Here is a 25,306-nt window from a genome sequence, read left to right on the forward strand (position 1 = left end):
ATTTTACACATCCAGCAGTTATAGAGCAGCACTATCCTCATTTGGAGTCATGTTTCTGGCCACCTAATGAATACAAGTCCAACATGCACTCTCTTTTAGCTCTGATTTGGTCTCTACCAACTCCTGAAGGAAATATCTGGCTCTTTAGCTGCTTACTACTGCCATCACCGGCAGCTGTGCTGGTTGCTGTTTGGTGTGGAGCAGGTAGTGAGTTACAGTGGGTTTTTAGAGCTATTTAACTGAAAACCTCCTCTCTGAAACAATGACATGAATCAGTGAAACTAACCATGTTCCTAATTACCCGTCTAGTTGAAGAAAGTCAGCAACAGCAAAAGAAGAAAAGAGTCAACAAAAAATGCACTTGGATTTTAATACCTGCAGCCTGTCCAAATCCAAATTATTCTGAGTAATCTAATAAAGGCCAGACTACCAGTCATACCGAATTCATGCAGTATGCCTTTGAAAACTGTTCCCGTTCAACATGAACCATGTTTACTCCAACCTTGCGAAATATTTCAGTCTGTCTGATGTTAGTAGTAGGGGTAGTGGTTCTCAGATGTCTGTCCAGCTTTAAGCACCAATCTGATATATCATCAACTCCACAACCTGTTGTGCATCAAAACACACTGTGCCCAGAAACAAATCAAACTGGCAAAGTGTTTCAAAAGAGGGAATGGCAGGGTTTTAATGTTCATCGTAGATTGTGTGTGGAACAAAAGCAAACATGTTATTACTGAGAGCTGCTCTGGGGATATCTTTGCTTAAGAAATACTTTAGTAAGAAATTAAAACAAATGTGTGGTTTTACAAGGTTGTACACTCATGGTAATTAGAAGTAAATAATCCATTCAAATACAGTGGTGTGGATGAACCTTTGCACAAAGAAGTTGAAACTGACATTTCACTAGTCACTTTGGCACTCCAACAAGATGGAAGAATGACCGGAAAATGCACTCGTGCATTTTCCCATCCTACACCATGGGTCGGCAACCTTAGGCACGCGTGCCACCATGGGCACGCGGGACCTTAACCAATGGCACGCTGGAAATATGTGTGCAAGAGATTTATTGATGTGTTGAAATCATGGATGAAATGCTGAAGCACTCTCTCATCCGCATGCCAAATTACAACGTTCACAGTTGCGCGACCTGTTATTTACGGTAGTTTGATTGACTCATGTCTCTGACTGGGAACAATACAGAGGATTACCAACAGCCGCTGGGGCAGATGAACTAACGCTAGTCTTGTTACTGTAAGTAGGCTACATTAAAACCTTCGTGAGTTAAAAGCCAATACTTATCAATGCACTCACCTGTGTAGACCGGCATAAACATGTAGAAAGCGATATTTCAATCTGCTCTGTCTGCTCAGTACACTCTTGTCTACCGTGCTGTTTTATGGAAACACAGCTCTACTCTGCAAATAGCACATTTTTTACAAAATAAGCTAAAACAAAAGCTGTCAGTTTGTAGTCTGTTTATCTTAGTTTATCTTGAAATTTGGACAAATTCTTATAAACTTAAGCAGTCTGAAGAAACCATCCTCTCCGCTGGAGCAGTAAATATGGATGCATTATTATTATTATTATTATTATTATTAAGACCAAAACAAATACATGTGGTTACTTAATATGCACGTGAATGACGCAATGACGTAATCGTTATGTTCGTGTTCTTCATTCTTGATAATGATGCTGGTTGTGTTATTATTATTTTGCCACAGCATCGTTTCATTGAAAATGAGGCATACAGGACCTGCTTATCAGTCCATTCATCATTAAAGCTGGGCTTTTCCACAACTTTTCGCTTCAGGCTCTTTGACAGTGATATTTTTGTCAGCCTATTTTCCACCAATCAGGACGCTGCATACTAAAACCATGTTTCCATAATCATAATAATAATAACATACAATTATAATAATTACAAGGTCCCGATTATGAGAAATAAATGTTATCAAATGTTGCTATGGAATAAAATGACAGATTCCCTGGATATTACATTTTGATGTGATGTCATAATTAAACTTAATGTTGACATGGCAAACTAATAAACAAGAAACTTTGAAAATGGCACTTCATATCAAAAAGGTTGCCGACCCTTGTCCTACACCTTCGCCAACCACAAAATGTATTGAGAGAAATAGAAAAGAAATAACCGATCATCTGTATATTTTAAAAAACACAACACTGAATCCTGAATACACTTTTGGGCTGCTTTTTTTCAGTGAAAAAACATAAATCAGCTAAATCCTAACCTTAAGCAAGACTGAGTGCTGCTAGATATGGCAGGGTGTTGTCCTGTAATGTCTCCCATGAGCGAACACATATTTCCTCCTGACAGGAAACGTGTACCATCTGTACTGTCATGCATGAGGCTGCATCACCAATAAACACCAATAAATAAATGTTGCTCTTAAAGCAGCATGCACGCAGGAAATTTGCAGATGTACAAACAGTACATGCTATTTCAAATCCTTCTGTCTCACAGGTCAACTTTTCCTCTGAAACACACAAACAAACGCACACACCTCTTTGCTTCAGACTCTCGGTAAAATTACTCCCATCAATAAAGATCCCAAGGGTGCAGATAAGGAGATATGCATCTCTTACGCCTTAGAGAATCCAAGTGTATTGAATTTATTGCTTTTTAAAACAACGTTCACGTAAACACAAATTACAGGAAACTTTTATGGTCTTGCATGCATCATGAAGAAGGCATTCAACATTTGACCCTTGGACAGTTAAAACCACAGCTGGGATTTATAAAAGAGGAGAGAAAGGTGCCTCACTTCCCCCGGTGGAAATTGGCAGATGGAATAAGTTTACTGCTCAAACATACCAAATTCATCAGCGTGTTATTTTTACTACATTCCATTGATTTAATGCCAATGCTAACAATAGCTGAATTAGTGTAATATCTGGATCTGAAATCCAGCCAGCCACCTATAAATAAACAGATGTGTTCCCTCATATCTCCTCCTCACTCAACTCAACACATTATTTCTTTTTGTGCTATTTTCAGTATCATTACATCTCATTTGAGAGCATTATAAGGCTTTTCACTCTTAAAATGACCCTCAAGCTGTAAAAGTTGAGCTCTGGAAATTCAGCAGCAACAGGAGCAGAACTGATGGCAAATTAGTCTAACAGGTTCTGCATTATAACCTCCTCATTCCACAAATTCCCGACCCGGGGCTACCGTCATCATCATGTCTAAATACCTTTAACCCCTTACTGATGTCTATTGTAACCCGACTGACGAGTACGGAGTCACTACAAGGACACAGCCACGGCTCTCCTAAAAAGCAAAACAAACCTAGCGCTGAAGAAAGGACGAAAAATCCAGATGAGATCCTTTTAAGGAAGCAGCTTGGGGGAATCAAATGGAAACAAGGTAGCTTTAGTCACCACTTAAGACTACAATATGTTACGATAATGTGAATAATAATATTACTAATAAGAAGAAGAAGAAAAAGAATAATGCTTCTAGACATTTGATTTAATAGCTGTGTCCAAATCACTCCCTTGTTTACACAAAAAAATGGCACAGGGTAAAAATAGTGCATTAGGTAGCAAATAGGGAGTGATTTCAGACAGTGTCTTATTCAATGTAATTCATAAACTAATCTAACTAAAAGCATTAGAGTACTACTTCAGAATGTTGTTGCTGTTTAGAAACAACAAGCAGCATCTGAAGACTTCCTCTCTTTGAGAGATTAACTCCCCTCAACATCCTGAAAAACCTTCTTTGTGCATAAACAGGAAGCTTGTTATCTGCACTTTTACACAATTTATTGAGAATAAAGAATGAGGAATATATTTCACAGTTGCTGATTTTTGCATCATGTCTTAACAGTTTAAACAGGACCACACTGTAATTGCATGCTTTTGTTAGAAAATTGCTATCTTAATCTGAGGAGAAAACAACTCTCTGATCAGGGGCGTCGGACTGGGGGTAAAACCAATACTGATTACCAGGGCCCAAGGGGAGAGAGGGCCCTTGAAAAGTCTGGAATATATTTTATTTTACCTGGATATTTTCATTTCCTAATCAAATTTCATAATGCATGTCAGATGAAATGTAAAGTTAGTGTATTGGCTGAATAACTGGGTTGACTGACTGACTACATTTTGTATACAAAAAAGACTATCTAAGGTCTCCCCCACCCCTTGCTAATGCGCCAAATGGTTTAGTCCATCTGCACGCATTTTGTTTACGTTAGTTCAGTTGAGCATCTGGTGGAGCGCAAACTTCTGCTGTAGAAAACTGCTTGAATATCTTCGCGACCGGATTGAGACAACCCATTGAAAGAGCAGAACATACACTTTCAAATTGATAATTTGATTATACATCTGAGGTAAAGGCTAAATAGATAAACTAAACTAACAATGATGTTACAACACACCATTATAATAGCCTAATTTGAAACATGTTTAATTTAATATTAATAGGCTATAATGTCTATAATTAGCAATAATAGGCTAATCAGTGGGGGTTTGAGGAACATGGGGGCCCATCAGGACTGCCTAGGGCCTAGGATCTTGTGCTACGCCCCTGTCTCTGATAGATGAGATACCAGCAGGGAGGAGCAGCTCAAAATCTGCAAAATGGAGTTCAGTGTGTTTGTGAGTGTGTTGGGTCTGTTCCATCCTGGTGATAGAGGAGGTCTCCATATGCTTCCTGCAGCTGATTTCATCACTGTGCACAAAATCTGGGGCACTTTTACTTCACTGTTATTGTTGGAGCCATTGTTTTTAGACAGCCTTGATAAAAACTGCAGCACGCCAACACAAATTTGTCAACGCCACCTGATGAGAGCAGGTTACAGTCTCCGCTGGACACAAACAAATGTTCTTGTGTATATATTTGTATATACTTCCTTATATATATCCTTCCACTTCCTTTGTGGCGGATCTTGCCTGTTTACAAGGGAAGCAGAATTTGATGTTGACGCCACCACGTCAGGAATATACACTAATATTAACAAATGGGTCAAGTACGGTAGCTGGAAATGATAATGGGGTCACCGCCAGGTTGTTAAGGAAGCGTTGTGACAACGATGCCAAGTGATGACGTAATCACAGCCTTTTGTCTTATCCTGGTGTAGTGAAGCACAGGCCCCATCATGGCATTCTGATCCAACACGCACACACGCTGAACAGCCGTGCACATACATGCTTCCTCTGCAGTGGAAGTCGGGAAACATGGCAAGAGAAACTCTTTCATTGTGGTCAGACTTGGCCACCCATTACGTTGCCTTGCGTGGGCATCGTATGGCAGTAACACCGCCAAAAGACTGCGGAAACATTTTGCCCAGCATGCTTAGCTGCCAAAATCAACTAATCATCAAATCTGCCCAACCTTCGGTCGGCCTTGATATGAGTAACAACGATGGATTTACCATGGCTACAACACAGAGCAGGTCTAATGAGCAGACATACCAAAAATAATACCTCACTTACATCTTCAATGCACATGCATGAGAGGAACGTCATGAGAAACTTGACTTGTTTCACTGTAACAAAAGTCTGTTGGCTATGCACTCCCAAAACAAGCCTGGAGAAGAACTGTTTAATGTTCACTCTGGCACGACCATGTAGGGAAATCCTGACCAAAATATTACCCTGAGCTAAAATTAACCTCTTCTTTAGTAGCCAGTAAATTTTATTAACACTTATACTTACAGGAAAATCATTCAGCTGAACTCACTGACATGACAGTGTCTATGACATTTTCCACTCGATTTATTATCGCAGTGGACTGCTCATAAATTTTACCTTTTTTTTCCCATTAAAGTCTTTATAAATAGACGTGCTGCCATGTGTAATAGAAGACAGCTGGATATGATTACCTTCCTGCTATATACTTTCATTGTATCAGCACTCTTGGCCTGAGGTAAATGAAACCGGGGAAACAGCATCAAGGGAATTACACATTTCTGTTGAACTGTAAAGAGGCAAACAAAGCAGGCAGTGTGGCAGCGGCCCCGCTCTGGGTTTCCACGTGTATTGAGGGACTTTGTCCTACTGAAGATTCATTGGGACACAGCGACAGGAACTCCTGTTTTGCTTTATTCTCCAGGGCTTCCTGTTTGTCTACGGAGATCTCACTTAGGTCAAACAGTAAGCCTGAATGAGTTTTTGCATTTGTTTTGACTTCTTTGGAGGAACAGGTTGGTGGATTTCACTGCATTACGCAGGTCAAATACTGTCGGTAAGTTGTCAATCACAGAAAAGTGTAGTAGTCTGTCAGTTACTTTTGTGAGACTGTCCGGCACTATATCCATTAAGGTAAAGCAACTATATAAATTAATCATTATTGATCTACAAAATGTCAGAAAAAGAAAAAAAATTAATGTTGACATATTCAAATTACTTCTTTTGACTAACCAACAGTCCAAAACCCAAAGGTATTCTGTTTACTATCATAGACAGTAAATAGAAAGATAGAAAAACTGCAGATGTTCACACATGAGTAGCTGCTACTGGTGAATTTTTTAACATTTTAATCGATTATCAAAATTGGTGCGGACTAATTACTCAATCAACAACAACAATCATTTCAGTTCTACTAGTACCTATTTTGGCTACCATGTGCTAGAGCCAAATTTCAAAAGTCAATTATTTGTGGATTGCAGCTTGTTAAAGTATAACTGCATACAAGTAGAGCTAACCCTACATAAATTAACCTGATAAGACACACCAGAACACAAACACGGACAAAGACTTACTCTCCAGCTTGTAAAGCTGCAGTTTATGTTTGTTGTTGTCTTCTTGGCTTTGTTTTCTAACAAAATACAGCATGTAAATGATGGTTCTGTCTACTCAATTGAACCAAATGAGATATGAATGAGTTGCAATATGATGCTAACAAGCAGACACACGGGAAGGTTAAAACATTAGCGCCGTCCTTTCAATTGAATTTACAGAGAGAACCAGACCTCATAGACCATCATCAGTCTGAAAATCTCATGCATTGTATTGCTCAACTCCAACATTTACTCAGAAGAGACTGGTGATTGCCTCAGTGCATTTAGCTTTGACAGATAGATGTTCATCCTGCAGATGCCTCGCTAATAGCAGCAGTAATCAGAATAAAGTTTGGTGGACCTTTAAATACTCCGGTGGTGCCGAGCAAATGTTAGGGGGACATGAGATAAAGGGCAAATACAGTACTCAGTGGAATATAGGCCAGAGGAAAGTAGGGGGGGAAAGTGAGCAGGACACTTTACGAGCTAAATTAAACAGACAACTGTTACAGGCAGGGCTTTAAATGCCTATTTTAGCTCCTCCTTGGAGGCTGTGATGCTTCTACAGAGCTACACAATACCATTCGTGACCACAAATGGAAACGGCTCTTGGCATTATTTCAAGTCTCACGTGCACTGTGCTGTGATGGGACTGCTGGAGTAAACATGTATATGACGATGGATAAATTGCCAAAGATGTAAACATTCCATGATATGTGATCATGGAAGAAGTGCAGAACATCTAACAAAGGAATAGTTCAAATGTGTTTGCTAATACTAGACACGCAATAAATCAAGGGAGCAGTAATATGCCAGCCTGCAAACCACATACTTGACATTATGAATAATAAATGCTTTATAGTTTGTAGTAAGACATACAGTATGTTGACATTACACCTGTTGCACTTTAAATCTATGAACGCTGAGCTCCTTCACTTAACATACAGTGTGCACACATACATAAACAGAGTACAGAATATGATTAAAACAATTTTGTCATTTAATTTTTATTTTTCAGCCATGTTGGCGGCGTGGCATTATGGATGGCAATATCAATCGTTCAATCCACTACTTTGGTCCAGACCAAAATATAGTATATCAACAAATATTGGATGAATTGCTATGAAATTTTATACATGGTTCCCAGATGATGTATCCTAATAACTTTGGTGATCCCCTGATGTTTTCTCTAGCGCCACCAGGAGGTGGACATTTTTAGTTCCAAGTAAAACTTCAACTATTGGATGGATTGCCATGATGCTTGGTAGAGACATCCATGTCCCCATCAGGATTAATCAAACTGACTTTGGTGATTCTTTAACCTTGCATCTAGCACCTTCATTAGGTCAAAATTTAATTTGTCCAAAAACTGCTGCAAAACTTATTAAATTCCCATCCGCCTCAGCTGTACTTTGTGTTTTGTGCTAACTAGCAATTGCTAGCAGTGTGTTAGCATTTAGCTCAAAGCACTGATGTGTCTCAGTACAGCTTCACAGAGTTGCTAGCGTGGCTGTAGACTCTGAAAAGTGACGCTTCAACTTGCCATTCCTACAACTGCTCCTTATCATACCCAACCTACATAAGATAAGTAGTATACAGCAATTAAGTAAGTCCTATGCATATAAAAAGTCAGGTAAATAAAGTTACCTGTATTAAAGTATTTGCACTGCTCCAGTTTTCTGTCCTTGATGTTACAATAATACATTTTAAATGCCAAGGTGTCCAGTTGCACATGAATACTACTCAAAACCTTTCACTATTACTTGAGACACTACCGTACCACAGAAAGATGACATGCCGTGACAGTAATTTACAAAAATGACTTAATGCAACACATCAAACTGAAGAATTTCTGCTCAAAGTTGGTGGTTCTCTTGTTAAATAACTCATTGCCATCTCACGCTCACAGCACCTCAGGTCTTCTGAACCCTAATCATTCATCAGTCATCACTGTAAGGAACTGTTTTTCCTTCGTATATGTGAGGTACAACTCTAGTAAAAGCCTGCATGGGCTTTATTTAGCTAAACAAAACAAAACAAAGACCATCTGGAGGGCTGGTGTGCTGTTCGTCAATGCTCAATGCAATGATCAACACAAAAGACTTGGCTAATTTCAGGAGGAATTACTCTTGAAAAATAGTTAGAGTTTGAACTAATAGCTTCTGTACTCTGTGCTCTCTGAATAACTCCAGTTATGCCCTTGTGTTCTTAACACTACATGATTTACTGAGTGGCCGGTTCAGCTTTTTACATGATTTCAGATGGTGAAAATTGAGCATGTCTGTTCCAGTCTTGTTGCTGCATGTACAGTACATTATGTAGAACAAACACAACTTTAATGGTGCTTTATTACATTTAGCTGTTAACTGAGGTCCTTTAAAAGTGTTTATATCATTTATAAAGTCAACAAATGGGGTCGACAGATGGTCAGTGCAGTTACAAACGTGAGAGTGGCTCAGAATAGCTCATGGCCTGCTTCCATCGGCCCTCATGCATCAGGGCTTGAGAAATCAACCCTGACTTAAGGGTTTTCCATCAGCAGCGCCAACATGCAGCTCCAGTTGACACAACAGCAGCCCAGCACCCCGCTGTGACGTCAGTCCTGTGTTTTCACTGTATGTTTTAACTGAGAGAAGGGTGGGACTGGGGTGCTGGGGTGTACAGACCCCCCCCTTTTCGGGATGTTGTTGGGCAACCAGCTGGTTACCATTAGCATACCTCTTCTGAGGAATGGGAGGGCTCATGTGGGCAGACACATCAGGAAGATAAATGATGCGATTGGTCAAGCAGACTAGACCCATCTAAGAGCGGAGCCAGATCACCTCTGTTTATGGCGATTGTTTAGCTCTTCTAGTAAAAACACGTACTGTATGATGATGAAGACTCATAGCAGACGGTTATCATGCTAGGTCATAATCTTTGTCCCCTTTACTCTCCATACATATCTAAGGTAATTAAGTCTGTAAACAGTTTGGTGAAGTTGTAATTTGGGCACCACACCTTTACCGTCTTGTGTGGCTTTTCAGCTTTTGGAAATTTGACTCTCACCTCTTCTTTTAGCTGCTGAGCAGGTGGAATTTGTGGCCACATATAGAGAAAAAATAATAATCCACACAGCTAGAGTGGCAACCATGCTACACTTCACACCTCAGTCAAGCCAATCCAAATACCCACGAAATATGTAATGTTATCTGCGTCATCTGTAAACTGAAATATTAAAGTAATAGTTCGACATTTTCGAAAACACACTTCACAATTTACTTTTTCGCTGGAGAAGGTTGATACCATTCTTGTATCCTTTAATAGGCTGAAGCCAGGAGACAGTAAACTTAGCTTAGCATACAGTAAAGACTGGAAACAACTAGCCTGGTTGTGTTCAAAAATGTTTAAAAAAATCCCTAGCACCTTAAATGCCACTAAAAAATACATTCTATCTTGTTGGTTTAAACTGTACAAAAACTGAAATTAAAAAAGACAAGTTGCAGACTTCAGGAAGTTACTGTGCCCAGCCAAGAAAAAGTTCGGCACATGACCCCTCGTAAATCCACAACAATGTTTCCCAAAAAAGAACTACTCCTTCAACAACATCAAAGTGTTATTTCATCCAGCAACATTAGTGCTGTAAACTGCAAAATACAGCTCACCCCTTAAGTTACATGTGGCCTGATGGATTACACTTAAAGTATAAGTGTGTTTATCGCACAGCTAGAGAGATGGCACAGATATGTGGCAGCTACGACTGAGTGATAATTCACTTGCCCACCCACAAACCTGAAGATGTTTGGTTCAAGTGTTGAAATGTCCGATTTACTGTGGGCGGAAACAATACTTCACATGATTTACCCTGCTGTTAATGTTCTGTGTGTTGAAACTTAAACGCAGAGAAGTGAAAATTAAATTCAAAATTCTTCTATCCAGGTTTACTGAAGAGCCTGGATCAACACATGCCAGACATCACCGAATAAACCTTGATAACTGTGATGTGTATGTTGGGACGAATAAAGGAGCCTGTTGCTGCAACTGCTCTGTGTGATATACACTCATTACGGTCTGAATGGTTGAAGGAAGAGAGGCAGGCGTGGTAATGACAGCCCCCCTCAGTCAGCAGCTCAGCCTCCCATGGTGAAAGCGCCTGGAGAGTACAGTTAAGAATGCCAGTGAAATTTACAGGCCTGCAGTGGGCCTCCGCATTAGAGAAGGTGAAACATGGAAGTTGCCCTCAGGACGGGCACCCTCTCTGAGGCTACACGGCTAAATCACAGAGGAACACAATGGAGGGACTATGCGATGACAAAGGGGACTCTGTTTCCTGTTTCTGTCAGTTTCTGCAGACGCACACTTGAGCAGCATGGTTTTACGAACCATCAAGGGCCTGCTTGTTACCTTTAACCTAACCCAGCAGGGTGACACAAAGAGCTACCCAGCAGATGCCTGCTGATCCGTAGCCTTCAGCTGCAGCGGCCACTGCTCTTACACCACTATGAGATACAGTATGTGATGGCCATTTTAATTTCCTCGTTTTGATCTGTCTAAACATTTTAGCTGGAAAAGTACGGACTTTGATGCTCCAACCAAAAGCCACATAAACAGATAAGAAAGACAAACAGACATGTGCAAATAACTTGTATCATACATCAGCACTGCTGAGTGAGAGTGCTCAAGGTTATGTGAAAGCAGCCGAGAGATCAGCTGAGGACACGAACAGCACATGGACAACCCAACACAAACACAGCCAGCACTAAATAAGACCAGAAAATCCAACCTTACCTTAACGTAGGCAGTGTAGCGCTGGCACTGCTCCCTGTTGATGTCCAAGCTGAGCTGCTGGCTCATCTGGCTGATCTGAGATCCACTTTGAGTGAAGTAGACCCGGGAAGGCTGGCTCTTCTGTCGCTTATCCACATCAGCTGTCAAGTTATACAGCAACTCTGAGAAGAGGCAGAAACACCATTACTCATAACCTCAATTGACAGTGATGGTTCTTCGAGTTATTTGAGATTATCTTAAAATAAGCTTAAGAAACACTTCAAGTATGCAGGGATCATAGGAACATGTTTGACATTTCTTGGTCAAATCATCTGATATCACTTTAAGTTAACAAGAACCCTCTGTTCCATGTTGTGTAATGAGCACAGTGCTAATTTCAGTAATGTCATTGCCTATATTGGTTTGCTACTATGATGAACATTGATTTAGCATTGGCTTTGAACTATCAGGACTTTCAATTTCATCTTCTAGAGACTAGACAGAGAATTTAGATCAGATTTTCAGATCTTTCATCCACAAGTAAGCCAGCAAAGACGTTAGCTAAGTAAAAAATGTTTGCTCAAAATGAATTTATATATTAAAACGTCCTTTTTGTGCCAATATTTTACAATTAACAAGCATTAGCAAAAAAAGGAAGTCATTTTCCAGCTGCAGGGGCTGAACTGGTATTACTGTGTATGAAAACATTTCAATAACAACATTCCTGCTGGTTCCACCCCTGGCCTTAGTGACATTGGGACACAGAACAACTTCAAATCTTTTTTTGAATTAAAAAATCATGAAGCAAACATTACCAATATTTCCGAGAAAACCATATATGGGCATCTGGCCATTTAAAATCCATTCCTCTGAATGAATCAGTCTCAGTCTGTAGTAATTTCTTAAAGAGGGTGTCAACCTGGTAAAACAGTGGGAAGGGTGGCAAACACACCCCAGTCAGACCAAAGCCTACTGTTTCCTCCGTCTGACCGAGGGAACGCCATGAGCTCACTCCAGAGGAGGCAAAGGAAGGTTTCATTAAGGGAGTCACCAAACACATAGTGCTACACTTTCCATGGTGTTAGCCAGACGGTTAAACAGAGAGGCTTTATTGCTGTGAGCCAGGACATAGTCATTATGTAAGGACAGGGTTCCTGCTCCCTTGGGGTGGCCGTGAATGACCACACCCAAACACTGGAACAGGACTGCACCTCAGCACTCAACAGGCACCGCGCCCAAGAGCCAGTTAGCAAAGGCTGAAGGGTAAACCATCAGCCAAACGCAGGCCAAAGGCTAACCACACCGACCGTCTCCGAGCATGGGGAGAATTTTTTACAAATTTCCTCCATTTAAATGACCACCAAAAGTTCAAGGAGTATGAATTTCACTCTCAACACAAAATGCCCAAAATATAATCTATATGATCATCACCAGTGACACATGACGACTGAGATTTACGGCTGTTGACATTCATTTTCAGAATTTACAGCAACGTCAAGACTCAAGTTACTGTGCCTGAACGCTGGTCATCAAGAAATACCTACTTTGGAGAGAGCCAGGCTAGCTGTTTCCCACTGCTTCAAGTCTTTATGCTAAGCTAAGCTAATCGCTTCCTGGTTCCAGCTCCATACTTGGCACATGGACACGAATAGCGTCAATCTTGTAACTCTCAAGAAAGCTAGTAAGCAAATTTCCCAATATATTGAACAATTCCTTTAAACCACAAAAACTGAAATATGATTCAAGTATTCTGCATACTGCAACTCAGTGGGAGACATGTTTTTTTAATCTATTCTCTACTAGCTTACTCGTTGGTATTGTGGAAATATGTTTTTGTTTCAGTGATCTGTGCATGTAATATCAGAGGTAGTTTAGTGTCACTTTCAGAGTGGACTGACAACTTTTTTAAAGTTTCTCTTGTCGGGATTTGTCCTCACCTATGTGTCCAGGCAGCTGTCTGCCCCGGAAGCGCATGCAGACAGTGATGTTGAAGCAATTTAGGTTCTGGTGGCCCTCGTGGCACTGCGGCACAGAGATGTTGATGGAGACGGGCAGGAAGATGGAGACATCCACGGTAATGACAGGCCGGGTCCTACAACCACATCGACATTGGATATTAACACGACTCAGAAGTAGAAAGAAATAGTGCAGTGTCACAGAGAACGATCCGGTTACTTACCTCAGCAGCACCACACTATCTGACATGAAAGCTCCAATAGTGACATCTGCAACAAAAACATACACATTATTGATTTATTGATGAAGAGGGTATGAAATGAATGCAACATCTGCTGACAGCACTCATCACACCTGCAAATCCAAAACAATGCACAGAGGTCTTTAACTGTCATGCTGGCTAAGTCTAAATGTCAGCTATGGAATGCAGTAAACAAGATGCCTCTATCACGAGTCTTTGCACTGTTGTGCATGAGAATGAGAGTCAAAAACCGAGGAGGGCGAAAAACTAAATATCTCATAATCTCATCCTTTCCTATTACATTTTTTTCATTTTATGTTCCTGGTGTGGTTAAGCCTTCATTTAGTTTGGTATGATCATACCTGCGTATCCATTGCCATCCATGTCCACATTGCCTGAGATTGACTGGCCAAACATCTGCAGACCAGGGTTTATGCTGCGCCCGGACAGTTTCTGTAACAGATGATACCAGCCTTCAAATAACCCATGTGAGCCAACAAGGAAAAAAGAGCACATTGTATAATTTGGTTTTGCACTGCGTTTGTTTTTTCATAGCTGAAGTTTTTGTACAGATTAAATAAACGAAATAAATTGTCTTCATAAGTGAGCTTTGGAGATGCTGGTATGTGGATTATTTTTTAGTTTTGGACAGAGACTAGCTGTTTCACCCACTCTTTATGCTAAAATAAGATAAGCTAAGCTAGTCACCTCCAGGTTCTAAATCTTTTTATCTTAAAAAAGGTGATTCATAACATTGAAATACTTTGTAGTAACTAATAAAAATGATCCCATGAAGAACTGCTTGCTCCTCATTCAGAGCCACGCGGGTCTTCCGTGTATTCCTGAGGCTACATAACATTCACATCACATTAGTCAGCAACTTCAACAGCTCGATACACAGGGTGAACACATGGGTTTCATCAAAATGTAGCATGCATTGGTGAAGCTACAGACAGAAGCTACAACTAGAGAAGAGGAAAAAGAAAATCACATTAAGATATTCTTTTGCTTATTTAAAAAAAATAAAACGACATGATATTGGCATTTTCTGTGACACTAGGAAGAGTTCTTACCATGGAGTATTTGCTGATGATTCCTGTGGCATCCCCATGGTAGATATAAACGGCTCCTCCATATTCATCCTCTTTTGGTGCTCCTATGGCTACATCTGAAGAGGCAAATAGAGGACAAAAAGCGTTTCTGTGAAAAGTTGGCATTTTAATGAATGAGTATGTAGTGTGTTTGTGAATGTGCACAAAGCTTTCATTAATCCTGGGAAACAAGCTGTTACAGTAAGAGTCTTAATAGACAATTAAGTGTTGTTAGTAACCATAAAAACTTCTGCAACCTCTGAGAGAATGGAAACAAGACTATAAAGTGCTGGCAAGAGCACTGAAACAATGTCTCCTTATGCCATTTCCACAGGTCCATATATAAACTTTCTTTTTATAAACCAAAACACTTCCATGCCATGTGGTGCAGCATACCAAAGCAGAAATGGTAAACGAATGGCACTTTCTTTTAGTAAATATCGCACAATAATAAACTCATTATGTAGAGGTAGAATTAAACAAGTCATTTGTTCTTAGTGAAACCAAATGTGTTCTGGTTTCTACAGTAGTTCTTTCAAATTAAATAGTAGCACTTTGGTTGTAAATAATGGAATGTCAGTCAGTGCAAGTCTGGCTCTTTCGAAACTCCGAGAGTGACGAGTTACAAGATGAGTTATGCTTCCCAGCTGCCATCTTTCTTCGCACACACACACACACACACACACACACACACACACACACACACACACACACACACACACACACACACACACACACACACACACACACACACACACACACACACACACACACACACACACACACACACACACACACACACACACACACACACACACACACACACACACTTTGTGCCAGGCTGCATGCTTCGAGGCGTATCTCACACGGAGATGAAACCGGGCAGCAGCTCCCAGCCTCGAGTGTGAGACGGACGCCAAGTTGAGCCCTCAAAGCCAAGCCAATGCAAGTGCCAGGAAAACAGACAGCGTAAATGCATGTCTGTGTGTCTGGATGACTCTGTGCACACGAGGGTGAGAGAGGGCAATATTTTCTAAAGATCCCCTTTGCCGCAGGGTAATCCAAACAAAATGTCTGTAAAAATGGGTTTTGTTGCACCTACTGGGAATCTCAACCAGCCAACATTTGCATATCGGCGAGTGTGGGAAACATAAACTGTGTGACTTTATTATTTACCAGATGACAGAGGAAATAGCTTTGTTGCATGACTACAGGACAATGTCACGCTAATATAAATGAATGGTATTGAAAAGTGGTTGCCATTGCCTTGATATAGATTCATAAACCACTGGAGGAGCCTTACAAGACTTATACATATAAAAACACGACCCCATCTGAGTTCTGACCTCTCACCAGTGTTACAAACGGTTTACATGCCCAGAGATGGTTTAGTGGTTAAAGGACAATACCAGTAGTTTTGAATTTAAAGACCTCCTTTTTGGTGCATTCGAGGACTCTCTAGCATCTGAGACACAAGAGGAAATTAATTTGACCTTTGTTTTGTTTTCTATTGCAGCTGATTAATAAGAAGCACTTTAAAGCACTCTTAAGGTATCACTACACAACAATAATTTACGACATTTTCACAATAAATTTAGAACAGGTCGTACAAATGGTCAACACAACTTTACAATACTAAATAATGTTGTTAAAACTCCAGTGTGGTCCTGTATATCAGCAGTTCCTAAACTTTTTGACCCTTTAATGGAAATTAATGCCTTATTGTGACCTATTGTCACAGGTTTCAGATGTCTATTAAACTTCTCAGGTTGTGTTACTGAATTACTGATTACAGCTCAAAGAGGTTAGGTTTTTATTATCAAATGAATCACCTCCGACCCCTCAGATTTATGTTATTTAGTCAAAAAGTTAGTGGACATTGAGTGGACTCTGTTTTGTTAACATATAAAAATGTGTATATTAAAAATCAAGAAGGCAGTTTCTAAAGTGTTATTACAATACTTTGTACTGACCTTGATATCCATCGTCATCTATGTCTCCGATTGCGGCAATGCATTCTCCAAAGTGTGCATTGAAAGCATTGTCACCAGTCAAAACACCTCCCTCCTCCATCACCCCCTGACAACAGAAGCAGGCAAGATGCCAGTTTATATAGTGAGCTGGCAGAAGAATATAGAAAGGTCCTACAGTATATTGCTGCAGTGAAATTATTGCAGCTCTCAAATAAAAATTATTTGGCCATGGCTGCAATTAGTTGGCTTTTATCCAAACAATTTAACAACCAAACAGACAGTCAACTTCCACGCAATAACTCTTACAAATGTACAAACAGAAGCTCTAGTCTCGGCCAGTTAAATAACTTCTCACAATGCTCCACTGTTTTATTCTGCTATCATGATAACAAACATGGTCAGAAAGAAATCAAACATGGGCAGAAAGAAATCAAACATGGGCAGAGCTAAAAAAAAAAAAATCAACACTGCAGACAATAATAGCAGTATAGGAACATCCGAAGACAGTGTGCGGACATAAATCTGCAAGTTATGTTCTCATGTTCCCACTGACCCGGGGCTCCCACTCACATTGCCCTTGCTGAGGTACACAGACACCTGGCCCTCATCCCGGAGCTGGCTGTGCATGGGTGCCCCCACCAGCAGGTCCGACAAGCCATCCTGGTTCAGATCAACTGCACACAATGAGGAGCCAAAGTAAGAGCCCATCTGGAACCAAGCCGAGCCACAGAGCAATGGGTCAGATCACAGACACTTCTTCTTCAGTTCATACCATTGACATGCTTTCACACTCTGACTGGATTTACTTCCCTTTTTATATCTATACCAACATTAAAGGAATATTTATACAACTTAAGTCTTTATTTACTCGTAATGATTAAAAACAGGACTGTCAGAGACCTCTGGAAGAATATAAGACCACATACAAGTTCATACCATTTTCCCTGAGGCCTGAAAACTCTTCACCAAAGACACACCATCGATTTTGAAAATGTAAACCTGTGCGAGAGAAAAAGAATCAGTGTAGCAAGCAACACAAGAGGACTTCAACTAAACAGCTGGAAATAAGACAAAAAGAAGAAGTGCCTACTTTTCCACTGCCGCTGTGCTGAGGCGCCCCTGCAGCTATGTCTATCACATTAGGAGAGGAGAAGTGTCCAGCAGTCACAGCATAGCCTGGAGACACAGACAATAATCAGTTACACCGCATTTCTTTCTTATATATTTTTTTTAACATTCAACACAATCATCCTCATTAACAGGCTCTCACCAAGGTAGCTGTATCTGTGTGAGTCGACGTCTTCTTTGTTCAGGTTGTAGAAAGAGTCAGAAGTCAGGTTGTACACCTTGATCGTCCCAGTCCAGTAGTATGACCCCGGTGCCCCCATCACCACCAGCTCCTGAAAATGAAAAAAAAAAAAAACACATTCATTCAGAGGACTGTGATTCACCTTTTATCTGCACTGTTATGGCCTGCTGAAGAAAAGGAAAGAAAAAAGAAAAACACTGCTGGGTGAACGTCTGGTTAACCAATGGCCACAGACTGGTTTGTGCTATCTGCTCTTAACCACACAGCCAGATGGCATGCAAGCTGAAACTGCCTCCTTTGATGTGACCAGGAATTCAGAGCCCAAGCAAAGTTGACAGCTGTAAAATGAGTTGTTCACTGCTTTTTGTTGTGATGCTCCACAGCTATTAAAGGGACCAGAGCACGACAATTAAGATGCTCTGTTTCGGCTGCACTAAAAGTGTTGTATCATTGCTCAGAGTCTTGATTTTCACTACTGATTTGAGTCAAACCTGACACGATGTCATGTGTCCCAGAGGGTGTGTAGTCACCCCTGAGGACTTAAACAAACTGAACAACACAGTAAATTCCCTCCTCAGCAGTATCTATCCACTAGGCTGTGATGTCAAACATCTGGGCGCATCTGGTTCAGACAAGGATAAGGTTTAACAGTTGGACATCTTTTCTTTGAATTCCTCACATTCTTTCAAGGCAGGGTGATTGTTCAAATGTTTTAACAGATCAACACTGACATCCTCAGTCTGTGAAAGAAGTGGGTTTCTTTGGATTTAAAACAGTAGGTTCATTGTTGAATCCAACGTTATCAGACTCTTTTCTTTCCTTATGTCGAAAGTCTTCTCTCTAGTGTTATTTACAGCTTTGTGTGGACTAAAAAATCTTACATACATAAACATTTGACGTGGTTCCGCTTTCAAGCTCCACACCTGCGCAGTTCTTTTCATCTTATATATTGTATTTACAAATAAAAAATAATGATCTAATACCAAAAATGCACTGCTGTAAGAATAACAGCAGTGAACAACATTTTCAAAGGCTCTTGAAACACAAGTCAAAGAATCTGTAGTGAAATGTTCAACAGGTTAGCAGGCAGATCATGTGAAATGATCCCATTTTAGTTGAACGGAAAACCATTTTTAACAGCAAAGCCATGAATGCTACTAATCGTCATGTTCTTTATCGCTTAATCACTTGATCTACTAAATGTCAGAAAACTGAAAAAAAATGTCCATCACAGTTTCCCACAGCCCAAGGGGACATCTCCAAATGTCTTGTTTTGTCTGACCAACAGTCCAAACCCCAAATATATATTCAATTTACAAGGATATAAAACAGAGGAGAGTTTCCAACTTGAATAATTAATCGATGTTTAAAACGATCAATTTTCTGTTGATTGATTGATTAGTTGTTTGCAGCTCCAGTAGAGTTGCTTGAGATCAGCACCAGGCTAACTAGAAAGCTAAAATAATGTTTTTTAGCATAGGGAAAATAAAGAAATACTCAAATTTCTCACCAGTGAGAATAGTTACACCCTGAGGACACAGCTGTGCTCAGAGGACACATATTTAAGTCACTTACAGTCCACTGTACTTTACTGTATGTCCCAAATTGAGCGTAACTGTAATTCAAGACTTGAAAAAGACCTTTGCAGAACATTCTGCTCACGGGCAACATCAGGAAAGAATTATATTGCTAATGTATAAAAAACAAAATGTCTAAACTGGTCCAATTTACATTTTCACATTTCAATGCATTCCTCATATGCACATTTTCTCCTGTCTACCTATATTTTTGTTCAAATGCATTCATACGTTAAATGTACTTGTTCATCCCCTCACCACTTCTGCTCACTGCACCAACTTCACCTTTCTAGACTGCTTACAGACAAGTGTATGGGAGACACAAAACGATATTGTGGAACCAAGGATGATGTCACTTGTTAATTTTCTTAAACATTTTATCTTTTGGAAATGAGGCTGCTGCAGCCTTCGGTATCTTCCTATGGAAACATAAGGTAACAGTTATCAGCCGCTGCTCTGATACAAATACTTTTGTATATCTGACTGCAGAATTGTTCACACCATTTGGCATCTTAAACAACAGCCCCATATATAAGGTCTCTGCTGACCAGAGAGTAAAGTCAACAAAAAGTGATAAGAAAAAAGGGTAAATGGACTGCATTTAAAGCCCTTCTCTATCTTACTGGATAAAGCACTTTACAATTTGCCTCTCATTCACCCATTCACGCACGCATGCACGCACGCACGCACGCACACACACACACACACACACACACACACACACACACACACACACACACACACACACACACACACACACACACACACACACACACACACACACACACACACACACACACACACACACACACTGATGGCAGTGGATGGTGGCGAAGCCGCCATCAGGGGCAGTTTCAGTGATTTGGAGGCCCCAGGCAAAGACCAATGTGAGGCCCTTCTCCATTTTGCTTAATGCAATCATAGCTAATAAACAAAAACTGTTTTGGAGGCAGCTCTTTTCAGTTAACAAAACCACAGAACTAAAGGATAGCCCCAAATGAGAATTCTAACTAAAAACTTTAAATGATTTCACAACAACACACAAGCAATTAAATGCCGCTGGTTGGGAAGCTAAGAATGATGGGGAGCAGACAGGAAGGTGAAAGATAAAAAGGTTAAAAGCCAACAGACCCTAAGTTGCTTTTAAAAGTATAGATGTAAAATGTATACTTCACTACTGAGGGCCTCTTAAATGCAGAAGTCAATGAAACCAGTCTTTGATGTTTACTCCATATTCATATTTTAGTGAAACTGCAATTGTACTAACCAGAGTTGAGTGTGTTCAACCTTAAATGTACCACTGCAAAACAAAGACTCCTATACAGTCAGAAAATGAAATAAAAGTCCTTTTGTTTCATAAACCTGTAGCTACATGGATTTCAATGGATTCATCCAAACAGCAGAGAGGGGATTTTCATAGATCATAGATTTTCTTTGCAAGCTTTGAAATTGCCTCTGGTGAAGAGGTGATGTGTGAAAACAAGTGTAAAATAAGCATGCTGTAGGCTATATGAGCAGCTTCCCCAGCAGGTTGAGCAGGACTCCCTGCCTCCCCCGCCTGGGTCTGGGCCTACTACCACCTGGGTGTGTGACAGCTACACGGTGAAAAAAAAGGAGGAGCTGGTATCAAAGTGCGTGAATAATGGACTACCAGCTCTACCTCCTCAGACACAGCCACCGCCAAGAAAAAGAGACAGTAAGGAAGATAACTAATGCATTCTTATCATGTATTATTTAACATGATAAGAATGTAAATTGTTACAGAATTACATTTGAAGATCTGTTTCAACTGCTCACTCAAACAGTGAATTGATTGATGAAGCTCCATGAGTGTCCAGACAACAGAGTTTGGATGACAACAAACAATATCTATGTTAGACTAACAGAAAGAGAGAGCATTACATGGATTAAGAAGATGAACAAGCACTGTTACTGACCTCCGTAAAAACTCCCGCTATCCCGGCTTGGCACGAGCCGTGCTCTTCCCCATACTTTTGCTTATAGTCTGTAAGAAAAAACAAACCACAAATTATTTCACTGTGTGCTTGAGCCAGCGTATACTGGAGTTTTTCCTGCATTCCATATGGAGCTAGTCAAAGTCCCAGTCCCATCCACGAGGAGTCTGGGGCCACAAAGCAGACTGGGGTGCAACACCACATTCAACAAGAAGACCTCTTACTTGGAGAGGGGGACACAGTGTTCTCAGGTTACAAAAATACTGAGCTTGGATTGGCACAAAATGCACTGTAAATACAGTCCCATGCAAAGTCTGTCTGGCTTCTCCACAACTGTTGGCAACGTGTTACGGAAGGAAGTGAAATCCTGACCTGGGAGCAAAATTAAGGTATAAAACAGGCTTTGATAAATAGCTCTGAGTCACATATCAAAATATATGAAGAACACATTTGCATGAGTCAGCTTCAAATCTTACACAGTACATTAGTTTTTAAATGGAACTTGATTTTTAGTGTTGTAGAGGAAAACAACCTGCAGCACAAATGGATTTGATTTACTACAATCATAACAAAATCAATGCAATGCAAAAAGGTGCGCAGGGAATTCAAACTCTCCACTTCCATTATCTTATATCTTAGGCCCTTGCCAAAGTACTTGTGTTGGACTGAGGACGAGAGATCGTACTTCAAGGCTCTCCTGCTACTAGTCTTCAGTGCCAGGACACCAATCAGAGGCCAGAAGCAGATGATGGTGCTGGCTACAGAGACCACGAGCCACGATAAAATCTAACCACAAAAGAAGATAAACAGACCAATTTCTTCTTTTTTTCTTATGAAATATATCTTCAGGCTTTTAAAAATCCAAGTGAGAAGAAAGATTACACATTAACTGCTCACAACTCATGTCCACAGTGAGGCCATAACCCGGGTCTCTGCTTGATTTTAAGGGGTTACGAGGCAAAAGGGTTGGGAGACACTGGACTAAACCAATAACATTTCTCACCCCCAGCAATGCGTTTGATCTTTTCAGTCTAGTATCTATGTCGGCCTAATGTGAGAGGTTAATATGGGTCAAAATGAAAACAAATCTGCATTAGATTTGTGCCTCTACTGTACCTTCATAACAAGGGATGAGCGGCTTGGTCCTGCCCTGAAGAGTGGGAGGAATGATGGAGCAGTATCCATGTGGAAGGATATGCTCGGAGTCGTAGTACACATTTTTCCAGCGGTGAGCACAGGCCTGTGAGAGAAAAGCAGGAACGGAAAACAGACACATGTTCATGCTGTAAACACCAACACTCCAGACTGCAGGCAGGCGTTCCTCGACCACGCTGATGGTTTAAGCTCTGTCCTCGTTGGGCTGGAGTCAGTGCGTCTCTGCGGCTGTCAAATGATCGTCAATAAGAGGAGGAATTAAAGCCCATCATCCATAACCCCGACCATAACAGCCACGGTTTGTGGTGTGAATATCTCAGCTGCAGCATGAGCTATGGGTTTCCTACGCAGCATTTAATGTGCAGCAAGAAAAATCTCCACATCAACATTTGTGTTTTAAAAGTTTTAATTTCAAAAGAGCTCCTCCGGGCCTTACAGGCAGCTGGAGAAGCCAAAGGTTCAGACAGCGGATCAAAAGACAGAGAACAAACTCCTACTTTATTATGCTGCTGCTGAAATCGGGTACATTTCAGAAAACTGACAGCGAGTAATTCTCAAAACAATATTTTGACGCTGTGTTCTACAAAATAAAACATTCCACAGATCGATAGACAAACAGGGTAATATAGACTCGAATTCAAACTCTGCATGAATCAGGCCACATAAATGTGTAGATGTGGTAATAATGTAGTAACCTGACTCCGCCGGATGGATCGCTTCGCATTTGCTCGGCATATCCATCTGGGAACTTTCCGTTGGAAAACTTTTGGAAAGGGGTGAAAATACTGGTTAGCTGATTGGATGAAGCATCTGTCTATCACCTATGTTGGTGATAGACGGGCCAAATCAACCAATCAGATCCACGAAGCGTATGAAAATACAACCACAAGCCCGCCCCTGCTGCTGCAAGCAAAGCATAGCTTGTTAGCTCAGCAAGCAGGCAACATGTCGGTAAAGGAGATTTGCCGTTTGTGTAACGAGAATTTAGAAATAAAAGACACCATTTCAGGTTCCCGGACCGCTGTCTGAAAATACTGGTTAGCTGATTGGATAAACCATCTGTCTATCACCACCTAACCCGCCTCAAAACCAACGCTGATTGGCCCGGTCGTTTGGCTAACGGCTCCAAATTTTCTCTATCTCAAGATGCCAGACTGATCTGCGAGTGGAAAACTGGAGCTAGCGAGATCAGGACGGTCTCACGAGGCTAATAATGTAGTACCCTGGGGGGGCTGGGGGAGATGGCGGTGGGGCTCCTGTGGCTCTGGGGACAGATCTGGACGCCTCTGTCCAGACAAAGCTAACTTAATTTCCCCTTGCACTGTTTCACTCCCCCACGCACGCACGCACGGACGCACACAGCCAATCTAAATGAATAAGAGCCGGGCAGATTGTGGGCGCACACAGAGCATCAGATGACTGGACTTGGAAGCAAGGTGCTATGTTGAGAAACACTTGTGTTTCAAAGGATGGCTTGGATAACAGTAGTAGCAATACCAGCATGAACTCTCCCTCTTGAGTAGAAGCAGATTTTAAAAGAAAAAAGATCAATCAGCTGACCTAAACACAGCAAACTCTTGCAGCAGCTGACAAGTTATTTCGAAGGAGCAAAGAAGGCTTTTATGGTTGGAGTCTGTGATGTTGTCATGTTCCTGTTCACTTAAAGGGCTCACTGGTCACAAACAAGGCCTTCACTGAAAGCGCAGATGAAATCACTACCAAACACATCTGCCAAACAGGCATTTCCCTCCTGTTGCACTGAAACTTAAGTCCATTCAGATTAGATACAAATAAAGAGGCACAGCAACACATGGCTCGGGAAAGTCACCACTTATTCTAGACAATTGTCTAGAGTATGCAGATAAAAACTTGTTGTTATACAACGCTACGCTCAAGTTCCCAAGACTGAACGTCAAGAACTCAACAAAGTTTGGTTCATGATTTGAAAATCATGCCATTACATTCCACTGAGGATGATTTGGACGTCTGTATAAGTAGGATTTGTGATTTGTTTGACTACCATAAGAGGTCAACCAGCGACAGCTATTCCAACACACACCTGTTGTGTTGAGTGTGTCAAGAGCTGCCCGGTCCACCGGTCGCCTTCAAACTGTCCTGCAAGGCTCCTGGTTTCCTCGCTAGCCACCGCAGGAGACGGGGGTTAACGTTTAATGAAAGGCTGCCATTGGACGGGACCACCGCAGAGTGGCTGAAGCCTAAACAAACTCTGCCAGCTGCCCTCTGATCTCTGTGCAAATACCTAGCCAAGCACCTTTGGGATTAGCACCAGTTAGTCTGTTTTTTTTTTTAAATCCATTTCTCACTTTTTATAAACAGCAATCTACTTTGGACAAACCCTGTTCCACTGACTCTTCCAGCTCCAAACACGAGGTAGATGTTTCACAGTATTATGTAACCACGCAGCAGTTTCCAAATCTGTCTGACTTTTAGTTGTTACTCTGTACAGCTTTGAATATGCAAAACAAGTTCAGTATTTAGAGTCAAATGCTTGTGAGCATGCAACACAGAATGGGAGGAAAGGCCTTTTTGCTAAAGG

General features: G+C 40.9%; 1 protein-coding gene across 2 annotated transcripts in view; it reads right to left on the minus strand.

Moving 5' to 3' along the window:
* itga9 (integrin, alpha 9) overlaps positions 1-25,306 on the minus strand; it is a 51,577-nt gene that overhangs the window by 23,695 nt on the left and 2,576 nt on the right. The window contains exons 1-13 of one of the 2 annotated variants that reach the window (XM_028603550.1): positions 23,445-23,474; positions 22,711-22,834; positions 21,577-21,644; positions 18,024-18,153; positions 17,844-17,929; positions 17,690-17,752; positions 17,324-17,461; positions 16,754-16,859; positions 14,763-14,857; positions 14,052-14,142; positions 13,672-13,717; positions 13,430-13,584; positions 11,514-11,674 (exon numbers count right to left, since the gene is read on the minus strand). In XM_028603550.1, coding sequence (XP_028459351.1) covers positions 11,514-11,674; positions 13,430-13,584; positions 13,672-13,717; positions 14,052-14,142; positions 14,763-14,857; positions 16,754-16,859; positions 17,324-17,461; positions 17,690-17,752; positions 17,844-17,929; positions 18,024-18,141 — 1,059 coding nt within the window. In that variant the 5' untranslated portion in view covers positions 18,142-18,153; positions 21,577-21,644; positions 22,711-22,834; positions 23,445-23,474. Of the gene's footprint in view, positions 1-11,513; positions 11,675-13,429; positions 13,585-13,671; positions 13,718-14,051; positions 14,143-14,762; positions 14,858-16,753; positions 16,860-17,323; positions 17,462-17,689; positions 17,753-17,843; positions 17,930-18,023; positions 18,154-21,576; positions 21,645-22,710; positions 22,835-23,444; positions 23,475-25,306 lie in introns of those variants that run through there. The other variant, XM_028603549.1, reaches the window with a different exon arrangement.

The sequence above is a fragment of the Perca flavescens genome, chromosome 17 (genome assembly GCF_004354835.1).
Source record: "Perca flavescens isolate YP-PL-M2 chromosome 17, PFLA_1.0, whole genome shotgun sequence".
Taxonomy (NCBI): domain Eukaryota; kingdom Metazoa; phylum Chordata; class Actinopteri; order Perciformes; family Percidae; genus Perca; species Perca flavescens.